The 14447-nt window shown below is 36.2% G+C and overlaps 1 protein-coding gene across 2 annotated transcripts in view; it reads left to right on the top strand.

Moving 5' to 3' along the window:
• NAALADL2 (N-acetylated alpha-linked acidic dipeptidase like 2) overlaps positions 1 to 14447 on the top strand; it is a 1239935-nt gene that overhangs the window by 736632 nt on the left and 488856 nt on the right. For both annotated transcript variants that reach the window (XM_008705318.2, XM_008705320.2), the window contains one exon: positions 7461 to 7580. In XM_008705318.2, the coding sequence (XP_008703540.2) occupies positions 7461 to 7580 (120 nt within the window). The remainder of the gene's footprint in view (positions 1 to 7460; positions 7581 to 14447) is intronic.

Raw genomic sequence — 14447 nt, 5'->3', positions numbered from 1 at the left:
TAATATAACAAGAAACAGTTAGTATTCAACAAATACATACTGGGTGCCTGTTAAGGGCCAGTCACGGGACAAAGTGATCAATAAGAAAGCTCTAGATACTGTCCACATGCAGCTGGCAGTCTAATAGGAAAAACTGTCAGGTAAGCAATTGCCAACTGCATGCTCAAAACTACTATGAGCACTAGCAAGATATTTAAATATTCTAAACTGCAGGTTCCTCCTCTATAAAATGGGCAGAAGTACCTCCCAAATACGAGTGTTCTGAAGATAGACTGAACACAATTGATATGATCTCCTTAGTAAAATGTCTAGAACAGAGGCCATAAATGGTTAAGTATTGATTATCTTTTTCCCCTATATCATGTCATAAACTTGTATCCACTTCAGTCCTTCTCCTAACCCTCCTTTCCTCTCTCTCTCAAAAACCCTATGCTCAGTTTCCAACTTTCAGATAGCTGGGGGTTTTCTGTGAACTCTCGGCTTCATCTCTCTCTTGCTGTTACCCGCCCACCTCTTGCCTTCTTCTACTTCTCTACTCTTTCTACGTTGCCAAGACCTAGGCACCAGCTTCAACCCATACCTCTAAAGCATACCTGCTTCTGTTTTCAGCCGCCTAGGAAAGCCCTGAGTAATACATTGCTCTACCACTTAAAAGGCCAGGTACAAGTGCCCCAGTGGTATGCTGGAATGGTTTAAGTCAGCTTGTTCTAGCTAGTGGAAGTCAATTCTGTGAATCTTTCCTAATTCTGTTCTGATATTTAAACCACAAAAATTATAAATGCTACACATCAGGGATCCACCCCCCCACCACACACACACACACACACACACACACACACACACACCCTGAGATACATTTTACTAACATACAACTTCCCTGCACTCAGTGCTCAGCAAGAAACTGGTTTTCCAATTACAGTATGGCCACAGTATTCAGGTAGGCTACACAGAGCCAAGAACAATGCCACAGAGACCACTCAAAAGTCAATACCAGTATTGTAAAGGGCAGAGAACTTCCCTCTGGTTTCCCTCCTAAAGGGGAAGTTCCTTAGATAAACTTTATCTTTCACACAGAACTAATGGAAGATCGAGAGGTAAATTCTTTCCAAGAATTTGCTCAAATTATCTGTCAGATGTAACCCCTTCTGGGATACTTGGAGCATTTTGCAAAATATCAACTGATCTTCCATCCTTTTTCTTGAGCAACCGAGACTGGTCCACCAGCTTCCTGCCTAGACTCTCAAACAGTGACCCTGTGTCCCCATTTCCCTATACCCTGACACCAGGAGACATGATTGAGTCATTCCAGGTTACTTATCTCCAAAGCAATTAGCCAGTGCTGCTGCCGTTATTTTTAACTTCAAGAATCTTATTCCTAGTTTACTGCAGGGAAACAGAGTAAATAAGTTTAACGTGTGGAAAGTGATAAAGTTGCAGAAACTCTCATAACCAGTTATTGCTGATGTTCTTGGAAATGTCAATGGAGTAGGATTAACCTCTTTTACATTCATTTATATTCTCCATTCTCATGATGAGAAAGAAGAATCTAGATCCAGTAACTCCATACTGCTTTTGTTTCTAGGATTTGTCAACCAAATTGGACCAAATCTTCTTTTCAGTTTATAAATATTTTTAAGTCTCCTTTTTGGTAAAAGCAGACCAACCAAAAACATACCATCACCTCTCAGCTGCACACGTACCAGCTAACCCTTGCTCCCAACTGTTGTGCATCACCTAACTATTGTTCTTTCCTTCATTGGTAAATTTCCTGAAATTCCATTCCTATCTAACTGCTACCCCATAAGAAAATTAATAACTTCTTATTTCAACATTCTGTAATCATGGTTTACTCCTTAACATATTCAATGTCTTCGTTTCATTTGATCAAGCTCTTCTTTTATTTGTTCTTAACCTCTGCCGAAAAAGTTCTTTCCCCAGGGCAGTGCATGGCTTCTCATCAATTGGATGTGATCTCCATAGCAATGCCTGCCCTGACATCCTTATTAAAATTACTCCTTATCACCCTCTGTTACATTACCCCTTCCTTATTGTTGTTAGGGCGTATCATAACTGAAAGTCGTCTGCTTGTTAGTGTCTTTGTTTATGTTTTTATTGACCTTCTAGCAAGAGAAAGTCACCAGAGCATGAAGGCACCTTTTGTAACTCATTCTCCTTCATACCTTCAGAAACTAGAATATAACCTGGCACATACTGTTGGAAAATGAAATAATTCCCTCTTTAATACACTCTTCCTTGGACTTCCATAACTATGTTTTCTCCTGTTTTTTCTCCTAATTCTCTACATATTTTTCATAATCTCTCTTAAAAGATATATTTTTCCTTTCAAAATGACTTTAATAACAATAGTGGAAAGGAAAGATACTCTGACTGGTGGTTATTTTTAAATTGTTGGCCAAATAATACAAATATCTAAATATTTTGTAGGGGAAAATTTATTAAAATTGGGAAAGCTTAAAGTATTTTTTCTTCTGGACAAATCTATTTTTTCTTACTCTGGTATCTTCTTCTTAACTTACATAATTCTATCTATTGGCTTTGGAGATTATAGACTTAAAACATGGAAATGGAAACGCAACAGAATTGTGCTTCAGTTTGGTTAAATTTCTATATTACAGTAGTTTTAACTCAATTTTTTCATCCTTTAGATGGGTGTGCATTACATATTAGATTATAAAACATTTTGCAAACTTTTTAAATAATTACTATATGTCAAGACAACTAACTACTACTCTGGCTTGTCTTTGTTATTTCTGCTATAGAAATGTGGTCATCATGTCAGTAAGCCTTACATTTAGTATATCATTGTAGCAAATACTTTTTTCAGCAAGTGTATATATTACAGTAAAAAAAAAAAAAGTGATAAAATTGACAAGCCACCTCTTTATCTGATCTTTTACACCAAAAGCAGCAAAATGGGTTGTGTGTCTCATGCTTAATGCTGGATTCAGTTGGAATGTACTAGTTTAACACACTAGCTGGTATCCCTTCTGACTGGTTAGGAGTGCACTTTAACTGATTAGTACTTGCGTTGTAGTTATTAAAGATTTTAAATAGCCAAATATTTTTTAAATATTAATATTTTTAAAATATTAATAGTTATTTAATATTAAAATATTAAGTATTTTATACAGCTCCCTACTTATGCCAGCCCCTAATTGGTCTTCACTCGCTAGATTACCATCCTGAGAATGAGTTTGAAAAGGTGATGACTGATTAGTGATGTCTTCTACAGGAGTGGGAGGAAGCAGCATTGCTTTTCATGCTTTGGTACAGTATGATTTTCATGATAATGTCCGTGTGATGGAAAACCATTGAGTGAACTTGAGAAAGAAGTTCTAATAAAATTCTAGCAGTCTCTGAATTTTGAAGTCTTCATAAATATTGACGCATTAATGCCTTCTAGAAAAGACAGAGGTAAACATGGGAGGACATTTTGATTTTACAAATTTTCAATAGACACAAACACTAATTCGAAGAGGATTCAGAGCTAGATTATGTAAGATAGTAGTAAATTTCTGAGGTAAAACTTGTGTTTGGGTGACTAGTACGTCTGATGGCACTGTATTTTGTCAGTATGAGAAGTGCTTCGGTTTACCGTTTCTGGCTCTGAGTAGAAAATTACTGTTTTAGTCAAAGCAGCAATGCTTTTCAAACATTCTGTACATTTAGAATCTATTAGAGAAGAGCTAAGAGGATCCAGAGTGATTGATTTGGTTGAAAATGTCAAGTCTGAAAAATTTCAAAGCATACATCATTTCATCAGCATGAATAATTTTCGCTACCTCAAGATAGAAGAGAAACATGGCACTGGATTGTTCATCACTTCGGAGCACAGGCCACCCACAGGAGGACGGCCCTAGATATTCTTCTCTGACCTGGTTATTTCCATGATTGTCCTATTTATTTCCTTTAGCTGACTACAGGAAATAACAATTCTATTCATTTTCTTAGTTATTCCTTCCTGTTGCTTCTGCTCAGGATAGCCTCACCATTTTTGTGTAGAAGTGTAAAACCACTGATATAACAGAATATCACTTGTTTTAAAATGTTTTGAGTCTTTGTTATTGCTAATTATCTGGTTTATGATTCCTTCTAATCACATATTTTGCCACCAAAGATAATATACTTTAATTTTTAGTGTTTCTCTCGAAACCGTGCCACTTTCTCTCTTAACTGCTACCACTCTCATTTCAATACTTCATTTCAATACTTCAAAATCTTTAATGAAGTATCCTTCATTACCCATTCAATACTCCACTGTCACTTCAATACTTCAAAATCTTTAATGAAGTATAAAATATTTGGTTTTTGTTACAGTTGTTGCTGTTGTTTTAAGTTCTTTGTTCTTAGTCAAAAATTAATGTATCAAATTTAAAAATTAATGTGTAGACTTTTCTGTATCTCTCCCTGGTTAAATTAAAAAATAAAATAAAACAAAACAGAACTAGTTCCATTTTACTTTGCGCCTCTCAATTTCCCCCTCCTATGAGGCAGGCAAGTCCTCAGTGGAGAAGTTGGTGCACACAAGTGAAGAGTTCAACAAGTACATAGGTTCCTGCTCATTTGATATTTTCCAAAGGGACTAGTCAGATGTAACTTAATCCTTGGTATTTGGACGTAAATTAAACATAATACCTCAACTGGTTGACTGGATGATCGTCTAGTGTGACAGAATACATACAATAAGAAAAGTTCATTGTAGAAACAAGAATGTGTGGAAAGAAATGGCTTGACATTTTATCATATCATTGTGTATTGATTTGTGCTCAGAAAAATTCAATGTGCTTTCTTGCAGCTGTGATTTTTCAGTTTGCTTAAAGGTAAATAGGAAAGACTTTCAGGAAGGACCTGATTCAGAGGCATCTTTTGAAGGCAATAGAAACATTTTTATCACCACCTGTCAAACCATGAGAACATTGATTTCTGTAACTATTGATTTTTAATGCAGAAGCCAAAATAAATTGGTATAATGATGCTGTGTTGAGGAAAATTTTTGTGAAAAAAGAAAAAAAAACCCTCTTCCTCTGTGTTAAATGCTTGAATCTATTGATGTGCTATTTAAAGAATGATCATCAAAGAGCTCTTTAATTAAAATTGCCATTATTGAGGCAAGCTATTGCTATTTTCCAATATGTAAACTGGTATATTTTTAACTCTCACATCTTTCTGTTATATACACAAACAAAAAGTTGAACTCTAGCCCACACCCTCTCAAAACAGCGTGATCTTCCCCCAGCCTCTCCTAAATATGAAAAATATGTTCATTAATATAACCAATTGAGTAATATCCCTGTTTTATGATGATATCTGTGAATCACACATAATTAGTAGGTAGCTTAAAAATTTAAATGAATAATATGAATTCTCTGAATTTTTCAATGTGATGATTACTAATATTATATGATCATTTATTTAATCAGGCTTTTAAAATCATAAATCTGCAGTTATTTATATAGTAATGGTATTAGCAAACTCAAAAATTATATTAATAAGGCACTGCTTTAATCATATTTTAATAGGAACAAAATTATTATCCAAAACCATTTTGACGGAAGTATTTTTAACAAGAAGGTTTTCTTAGGGAATCCATTTGAAAGTACACCTTAACTTTTCAGAGATATCGTATAAACTATAATCATTTCAATTTAATACCAATAAGCCAACAGTGTATGCTGGACATCTGGTGAGGGGTGAGAAAGGTGCATGATGGGCCTTCACTGAGGAAGATTTATATATAAAGAGATGAGTCCAGTGAGGTCCTCAGGAGAGTCAGAAACAAATCACTGGGATTCAAAGAAGAGAAGGTCGCATATTCTTGGGCAACAGGGAAATCCAGTTCATCAGAAGGTAACATTTGAAAAGGGTTTTACTGTATCAGTAAAGTTTTGACAGATGCAGATGAATGAAATAGCTAAGAAAATATTTCATGCCAGAAATATTTCCTCTAACAGATTTGCTGGTATCTTGGTGGTATTCACATGTGCTTCTAAAAACAGAATTCTCTCTTCATATGAGTCTTCTATGGAAGCCCTTTGCATGAAACTGGAGAAAGAAATTAGCTCCAGTTGAGAAACGTGGGAAGTTAGAGGTCTGGATTCTCCATCTTTATTCTTTCACTATTTACCACCACTAACTCCTTAATGTCTCAATGTATATATGCTGTAGTTTGAAACAGCACATTCTGTATTATAATGTTATCATTGGAGAGCATAACAATTAATATTTTTTAAAAGACTTATTTATTTTGGGGGGGAGGGGCAGAGGGAGAGAATCTTCAAGCAGATTCCCCACTGAGCTCAGAGTGCTGTGTGGGGCTCAATCTCAGGAATCTGAGATCATGACCTGAGCCAAAAATGAGAGTGAGATGATTAACCTACTAAGCCACCCAGGCACCCCAACAATTACTATTTTAATGGTAGAAATTATGGAAACTAAACCTAAAAGTAATCATCTTGGATCACAGGACTATGTGTTTGATAGAACTCTCAGTTTGATAGGTACTTTTCAAGGAGATTCCGGGAAAGAGGCAACTACATCAGAGGATTCTCATTAGAATCTCCAGAAAGGCATAAAATTTTAACATTAATAAAAGGGGACTTTTAAAAATAAAAAGTATTTGATGTAGGGTATAAGATAACTGTAGGGAGGGTAGTGGGAAATGTGACAGAAATCGTCGCCTGGGCTCATGGTCTAAAATCCTTGAATGCCAGACTAGTGCATATGGTTGGTTGTACAGGTTCTTTCCTGCATAATCCAAGGAGCTGTCATGCACACCGAATATATGCACCACCTGAACAGCCGTGTATAATGTACTTTACTTAATTTGGATAACAATTAAGGGCCTTTGAATTGTTTTTAAGTCTAGGAATGGTATGATTATTGTTGAACTTTAAGGAAATTAATCATATTTTGTAAAATGTTTCAAAATTCAGAAACATAAATATATAATATACCAAACTCAATTGTCTGTTAGAGGAATTAATTGGGTTTGTAACTTGTTTAGAAGGGAGAGGGCAAAGGAAAAATGAATCTAAAACTTTTTTTCGAAATTTTTATTTAAATTCAATTTAGTTAACATAGTGTATTATTAGTTTCACGGGTAGAATTTGTTGATTCATCAGTTGCATATAAGACCTAGTGCTCATTACATCAACTGCCCTCCTTAATGCCCATCACCCAATTACCCCATCCCCCCACTCACCTCCCTTCCAACAACCCTCAGTTTGTGACTCTAAACCGTTTTTTCAAGCGACCTGAAGAATTGTTGTACCCTGATAGAAATAGAAAGATCATGTTTCTTGGTGATTGGGTCAGGGTAAGTGTTGCAATAGTTCTTTTTTGAATATTTCAATTTATTGTGAATGATTTTATCATACTAAATGGACAGTTTGCTGTACTTCTTCCTGCAAGACTATTTTTCTTTTTGTCTTCTCTTTCAGGCTGAAGTCATTGATGTGAGTTATGGAAATGCAGATGATTTAAAAAGGATTCAAAAAATGAAAAATACAACGAATCAGATTGCACTCCTGAAATTAGGAAAATTGCCATTACTTTATAAGGTTGGTCCAATGGCTGTCTGTTTGTTGGTGGTGGGGTGAATATTTTGGGGTTTTTTGACTTATATGCCTCTGTGAGTGGAGAGAATGAGAGAGAGAGACCTAGAGAGAGAGAGAAAGAGAGGCACAGAGAGTCAGAGAGTGTCACAGGAAGATGATTTTGCCAAAATAGAACTTTTTAAATTAAAATCTTTGTACTTATTACTTAAGACAGAAGATAATTTAAGCCAGAAATCGGAGTTCGTGGGACCTTGTTAAAATTGGCATATTCTTTATTGTAATACTTATGTAGAGTAATAAATGAGAATCAGAGTGTCCTCTTCTTATGACATATGTGAAACTTGTGTTATCAAAACTGACTAATTACTGTGTGCTTTGTGTTAGCCCAGTACCTAGCAGATTTACAGTCCTTAGTGATTGATTTTGTCAACTGTATAACTTCACAGTTACTGACTGTGCTCAAGAATTTAATTAAAATATACTATGCTGAGGAGAAACAATTTTGATTTATTTTATTTAAATAGAAGTTTATTAGCAGTCATCCACTAGTTGCATTTACATAATTAAAGCAGCTCAATCTAAGTATCTCATAATGAACCACCACGATGGACAGCCACTACTGCTCATTCTTACTTCATTTTCTTTTTCTATTCTATTCTAAAAAGAATGGTTGGGGCATGTGGATGGTGCAGTCAGTTAAGCATCCGACTCTTGGATTCTGCTCAGGTCTTGATCTCAGGGTTGTGAGCTTGAGCCTTGCGTGGAGCTCCCAGCTCAGCACAGAATCTGCTTAAGACTCCCTATCCCTCTTCCTCCCCTCCTCCCTGCTGTCTCTTGCATGCGCACACGATCTCTCTCTAAACTAAATAAATAAATCTTAAAAAAAAAAAAAAAAGAATGGTCAGTGTAGTATCACTGGAACTCTCTGGTTCTGAAGATATATTGGATTTCTCCTCATCAACACTTAAAGGTCTTTGCTTCCCAAGTCCAAAAAAGTTTCCAGAAATCTGTTTGCACACTCTGTAAGGAGACAAGATAACATCCTGTATCTGTTATTCATGACCTTCCATGGATACCCTTATACTTAAATCGATGTCTGATAGTAGATAATTGGCTAGAATTTTAAGGTAGTCTTAAAAATACATTATATTTGAGATATGTGATATATGTGTGTCAATGTGATATTAATTTTTAGCAGTGTAATTTGTCAATATATATTAAAACACTTAATCATGTTTTGATCCAGTAATTCCAGTTCAACAGTATATTATAAAGAGGAAAAAACACAGATGATAAACATAAAGATCATCAATGATGTGACAAATTTTAGAAATTATACATCTGTCCAGTTTAGTATTGAAAATGATACTATTTGTATGGCTATATAATTACATGTAAAGAAGAATATTGAATAGCATGTGAAAATCCTCATAAGTCAAACAAGTTATAAAGTAGACATTTATAGTAATTATCATAATAATGATTGTATTATTACTTCCTAAAGATAGTATGTTAGTAATATAGGATAAGTAGTTTTCTAAATTTTTTAAAAATGTATTGTCACATTAATTTTCACAATAATCATATTATTGAGCAGGGAACATTATTATCTTCAATTTACAGGAGAGGTAACTAAGGCAGGAAACAAATAAGCGACTGGCTCAAAGATGACCAGATAGTCAAATGAAACAATCAGGATTTACACCCAGGCAGTCTCACCTCACAAACTGCGTCTTTAGTAAGTGTATGTGTAGTTAGAGTAGATTGGTGGATGGATATAGCTAGCTAGCTAATCGAGGTGACAAATTGAAATTTTTAACTGAAGCTCTAATATGTACAAGAGTGCGTATTTCAATATGAACTACCCAACACCAGTATTTCAAAGGAAATAATTTAAAACATGTTAGAGTGTTGTTGAACCTCATATATCTAGTATATAAAAGGTTTGGAAGAGGGGCAGGGAGAAGAATTTATGAATATAAATTTTGGAGAAATTTATTTTTTTTTAAAGACTTTACTTATTTATCTGAGAGAGACAGTGGGTGAGAGAGAGAAAGAGAAAGAGATCATGAGCAGGGGCAGAGGGAGAAACAGACTCCTGGCTGAGCAGGGAGCCCAGTGGGGGGTGGATCCCAGGACCCTGAGATCATGACCTGAGCCGAAGGCAGGAGCTTCACTGACTGAGCCACCCAGGCGCCCCTGGAGAAATTTATTTTAGGTTCCACTGTAAGCCTAGTGTTTAGGGCTTCAGTGGAACCATGTAGAGGGCTTAATGTGTGTTCTCGGCAGTGTGGGGGACATGGTAGACTGGTGCCTGACTCACCTGAGAAACCTGAAATTAAGAAATGGGTTTGCTCAGCATCTAATAACTGAGCAGAAAATGAGTGTCTGTGTTGGGATTGGTCTGTGTCTCCAGAGCTGGGAGCAGAAAAATGTATGTGTTTATATATTTACGTAACACCTGGATCTCTCTACAGTTATACACACACACACACACACACACACACACACACACACACTTATTTTCCAGAGACCTAGAATCAGTGTCTATAATTGTCTTTTTAAAAAAACACAAAGTAGCTGCCTGCCCGGCCCTTCCTGTAGTCCTTGCCGTCTAGAGAATGCACTCATGTTTATAGTGACTCCTGAAAAGGTAGAATCCAGTAGTAGAGAGGTAACACAAATTCATACCGATCTGAAAGCTATCCAAAAAAGCAAAACTAATTTATATTAGGTATATTTTCTAGTGAAACAAAAGAGTATACATGATTACACGTTTTTGTGAAGCTACTTGTGTTTAGGCCTAGTCAAACCTATAGTTCTCTGATCTGGGCTAGACTAGTGGGAGCGGATTATTTCTCCTGGCCAAGAAATGGTTTGCCTGCCCACTCCTCCAAACCCTCTTGTTCTGATGCACCTTTTTTTGACCCCAAAAGGCTCACAGCTCTTCATTGTTATTTACTCCAGCTTCTAGGAGCCAATTATATAAATTGGGTCAATGGAATTATGGATGATTTCTACTTCTTTATATTTTCCCATTGTTAGTAATATGGGCTAGGTGTTTTTCTAAGCATTTTTTATGTACTATCACATTACTTCATAATAACCATATTATTGAAGTAGAGACCATTATTATCTTCAATTTATAGGTAAGTATCATTAGCACATGAGGAAAGAAAGAAAACAGAGTTCACGCCTTCTTCAATAACTGACCGGAGCTGGTGGAGGGCAGGAAGATGAAATTTTAAATCAAGGGTAGAGTTTTAGGCACGATGTGAGACAACGTATTCTAATTATTTCAGACACGTGACTCAGATTGATTACAGGACTTTTAAATTACCAATAATCAGCATAAGTCTTCTTCTAGGTGTTTGGGGATGCACTCTAGGTATGTTCTGAGCGGGCAATGGGAAACAGAGCAGCATTGTCTCTGGTATTGAATTCTGCTTGTTCAGTCTTCCAGTGATAGACGTGACTAAAATGCTGTTTGTGGGAGGGGCCAGTTATATAAACTGGTGAAATTATGTATGACTAAAAATTCAAGTTAGATAAGATATTCAAAAACTTTTGTGAACAGAATTTATAGGCCAAATACTCAAAATCCTTACCAGTAGATTGTGAGTTAAAACAAAGCACGTTCCTTTATATTTGACTGCTCCAGGGACTATTTACATTATGAAAGCATTTGGCCCTCTCTACAAAGCAATGAAGTAGTCGTTTACCTAGAATAGGACACAATTATCACGAACCTGGTGTATTTCCCCTAATCATCTTATTTATAGGCCCATGAGTAGACTTAACAAAGAGATACATGCGGAATCCCCTCCAGACAGAGCCTTCCACAAACAGTATATCTTCTAGGAGGAGGAGACAAGGCATCCTTTCTTTAACTTTAAATTTCACTCTAGCCATCTCTGTGTTCTGTGGATTATCCCCGATATTTGGAGGAATCATTCATAATACGTTTATTAATACACATTCATATAGTGAAGAAAAAGGAAGCATGGGCTAGATAAGGTTGTACAGCCTGGTAACAGCTGAGCGTGTTTCACTGGTCCATCAAGTACATTCTGGGGCTGACACTGGAAAGCGAGGTAATAGAGCGATACCGCTGGGTTGGAAATGGCAGAGAACCAGTTGACTTCTTTGTGTATCACAACTGCTAATCATGATTCTCAGTAAGCATCTGGACTGGGAACGTGCAGCTGAATGAGTAAAGAGAAAAGGTCATCTTTTCTTACTTGTGCGGTAGCTACTAACTCAGAGTTCGGAAATAAATTTGGGTGGGATTCTCTGCATCTGAGATAGAGCAAAAAGGGAACCTAATTGTGATATTATCTCCTACAATGTGTAGAAAAATAATATGTGGCCAAGAAGGAGGAGATCTCATTAGTGTTATCGTAAATACCATCGATGTGTTCATTTAGTCTCCATGAAGGGTTTGATGAGAAAATCCCTACACCGTGTAGCAGAAATGATGAAAGACACATGCCTTCATTTATCCGTTGTTACTGCGGGAGAGAGCCAAGCCAGTTCTCCAGATCTAACTCGTGCTAATTCCCTTCAGCTTAAACCTTAGAGGAAAGGCTTTAGGTTTATTTTAGTTTTGTATTTTAGCAGTTTATTTTATGGGAGAGTGTTTTCCTTCTTTAAGCTTTTTAAAGACAGAATATTATTTTATATGTCATAATGGATCCACTTAGATTTCTCTGTGACAATCTAAAACTTAGTCTTGGGTCCTGGGATCATGACCTGAGCTGAAGACAGATGTTTAACTGACGGAGCCACCCAGGTGCCCCTTCTTTTTTTTTTTTTTTCTTCTGGCAGTAATATTTTTATTCTGGGAACTTTAGGTTGGAGTAAAGAAAGGGAGGAAGAGGGGTACAATCCAAATGCTGAGTGAGAGAATGAAACAGGTGGCTTCCATGCCCAATAGGGAAAGAGCAGAAGCACAGGCTTTCGGTTTATTTTAGTTTTGTATTTTAGCACTTTATTTTATGGGAGAGTGCTTTAATTCTTTAAGCTTCAAGACAGAATATTATTTTATATGTCATAATGGATTCACTTAGATTTCTCTGTGACAATCTGAAACTTAGTAAAGCCCATCCTAAGACCCTCACATATTCCCAAATTGCTGAATAGCACTCTAGTATGAAATTTATTTTATAAATGCAATAAAAGCATTTGGCTTTCTTTTTAGAGCCCTTTTCACAAAAGCAATAATAAAAAAAATTACTGTATACTTCATGACAACTAGAAATCATATAAATCCTGAAACGTGGAGGCTGGGCCATTGTCTAGGTCTATACCACACATCAGCCTCATGTCGTACAGAAGTTAAATTTGTATGCAGTGAAATTACAGATGAATACATATTCTTATGCCTTTTTTGCATGTGAAATTACACATAAAAATCCACAAATGCTATTGCTGTTTTTTATAAAAGGAGTAACAGACAGCACATTCCTAGTACTCACTGTTATATAGTAAAATATATCTGTAAGTATTAACTGGTTTTTAAATTTTCCTTATTTACATTTTTATCCTTATAATCAGAATTTTAATGATCCAGGAATCCAAATGATTTTGAAATTTCCTACAAATGAACCATTTTCCTATCTATTCATCCAATAAGATTTATATTTTAATATTAATTGTGCATTGTTTGGCCAGTGTGTAACTTAACCAACCACTACTTGAGTTCATAAAGCATTCTTACACAGGCTCTTAGAAGAGCCTGGAGGGAAATGAGAAGTAGGAAACAACTGTTAGGTGTTTATACTTTTGAATAGAATGTTTCCCACAGATTAGGAAGGAGGAGTAGTATTTAAAGACAAGTAAACTTCACACTATTTACTTAATTTACAAAATAATTAAATTTAAAATGTTGAATTGGGGATTTAGTGAGGAAATATCTATAGTATTTGTGATCTTCCAATCAATATTCAACAAATGGACAATTGGATCATCAATAAGAAATCTTCTAGTTTAGGTAAAGTAAATGCTGAGAAACACCGTATTTGAAAACTAGCTTCACATGAAGCATTTACATGCTTTTCAGATTTGCTGAACTATAGTTTAGTTCATTCCAGTCTCCTTTTCTTTTTTTCTGATGGCATTAATTCACATAACCACGTTCAAAAGAATTATTTTTTCTTCTAGTTAATAACAGACAGCATTTACTCTACTTTAAGTGGTAGAAGTATAAGATGGTAAAATTAAAATTTAATTTCTTATCCCCTAAAATCAAAATATGCATTTAGCTAAGAACATCAAAAATATGCAGTGCCCAGTGCAGTAATACAACGACGAGCGTAAAAGGGAGTCAATATTTTTTAGAGATAAACTATTCACGGTGTGTTTTACGTGTGTGTGGTGTGTGCACGTGCACACTGGTGTACTCTCATGTCTGAGGTGCCAGTGAGGCTGGAAAGATAGGAAAAAAGAGGAAAAAAACACTTTTTTTTAAAGATTTTATTTATTTATGTGAGAGAGCGAGAGCAAGACAGAGGGGAGAGCACACGAGCAGCAGGGAGGGGCAGAGGGAGAGGCAGAGGGAGAAGCAGACCTCTCTTGAGCAGGGAGCCGATGCAGGACTCCATCCCGAGACTCTGGGATCATGAGCCACCCAGGCACCCCAAAAACCCCCGTGTTTTTTTGTGTTGTTTTATTTTTTAAAGCTTTCTTTGACTGCTTTTTTAATTTTTTTTTTAAGATTTTATTTATTTATTCGACGGAGATAGAGACAGCCAGCGAGAGAGGGAACACAAGCAGGGGGAGTGGGAGAGGAAGAAGCAGGCTCCCAGCGGAGGAGCCTGATGTGGGGCTCGATCCCAGAACGCCGGGATCACGCCCTGAGCCGAAGGCAGA

Source organism: Ursus maritimus, unplaced genomic scaffold (assembly GCF_017311325.1).
Source record: "Ursus maritimus isolate PB19 unplaced genomic scaffold, ASM1731132v1 scaffold_4, whole genome shotgun sequence".
Taxonomy (NCBI): domain Eukaryota; kingdom Metazoa; phylum Chordata; class Mammalia; order Carnivora; family Ursidae; genus Ursus; species Ursus maritimus.
The sequence above is the reverse complement of the archived record's forward strand: the minus strand, read 5'-3'. Positions and strand labels throughout refer to the sequence as shown.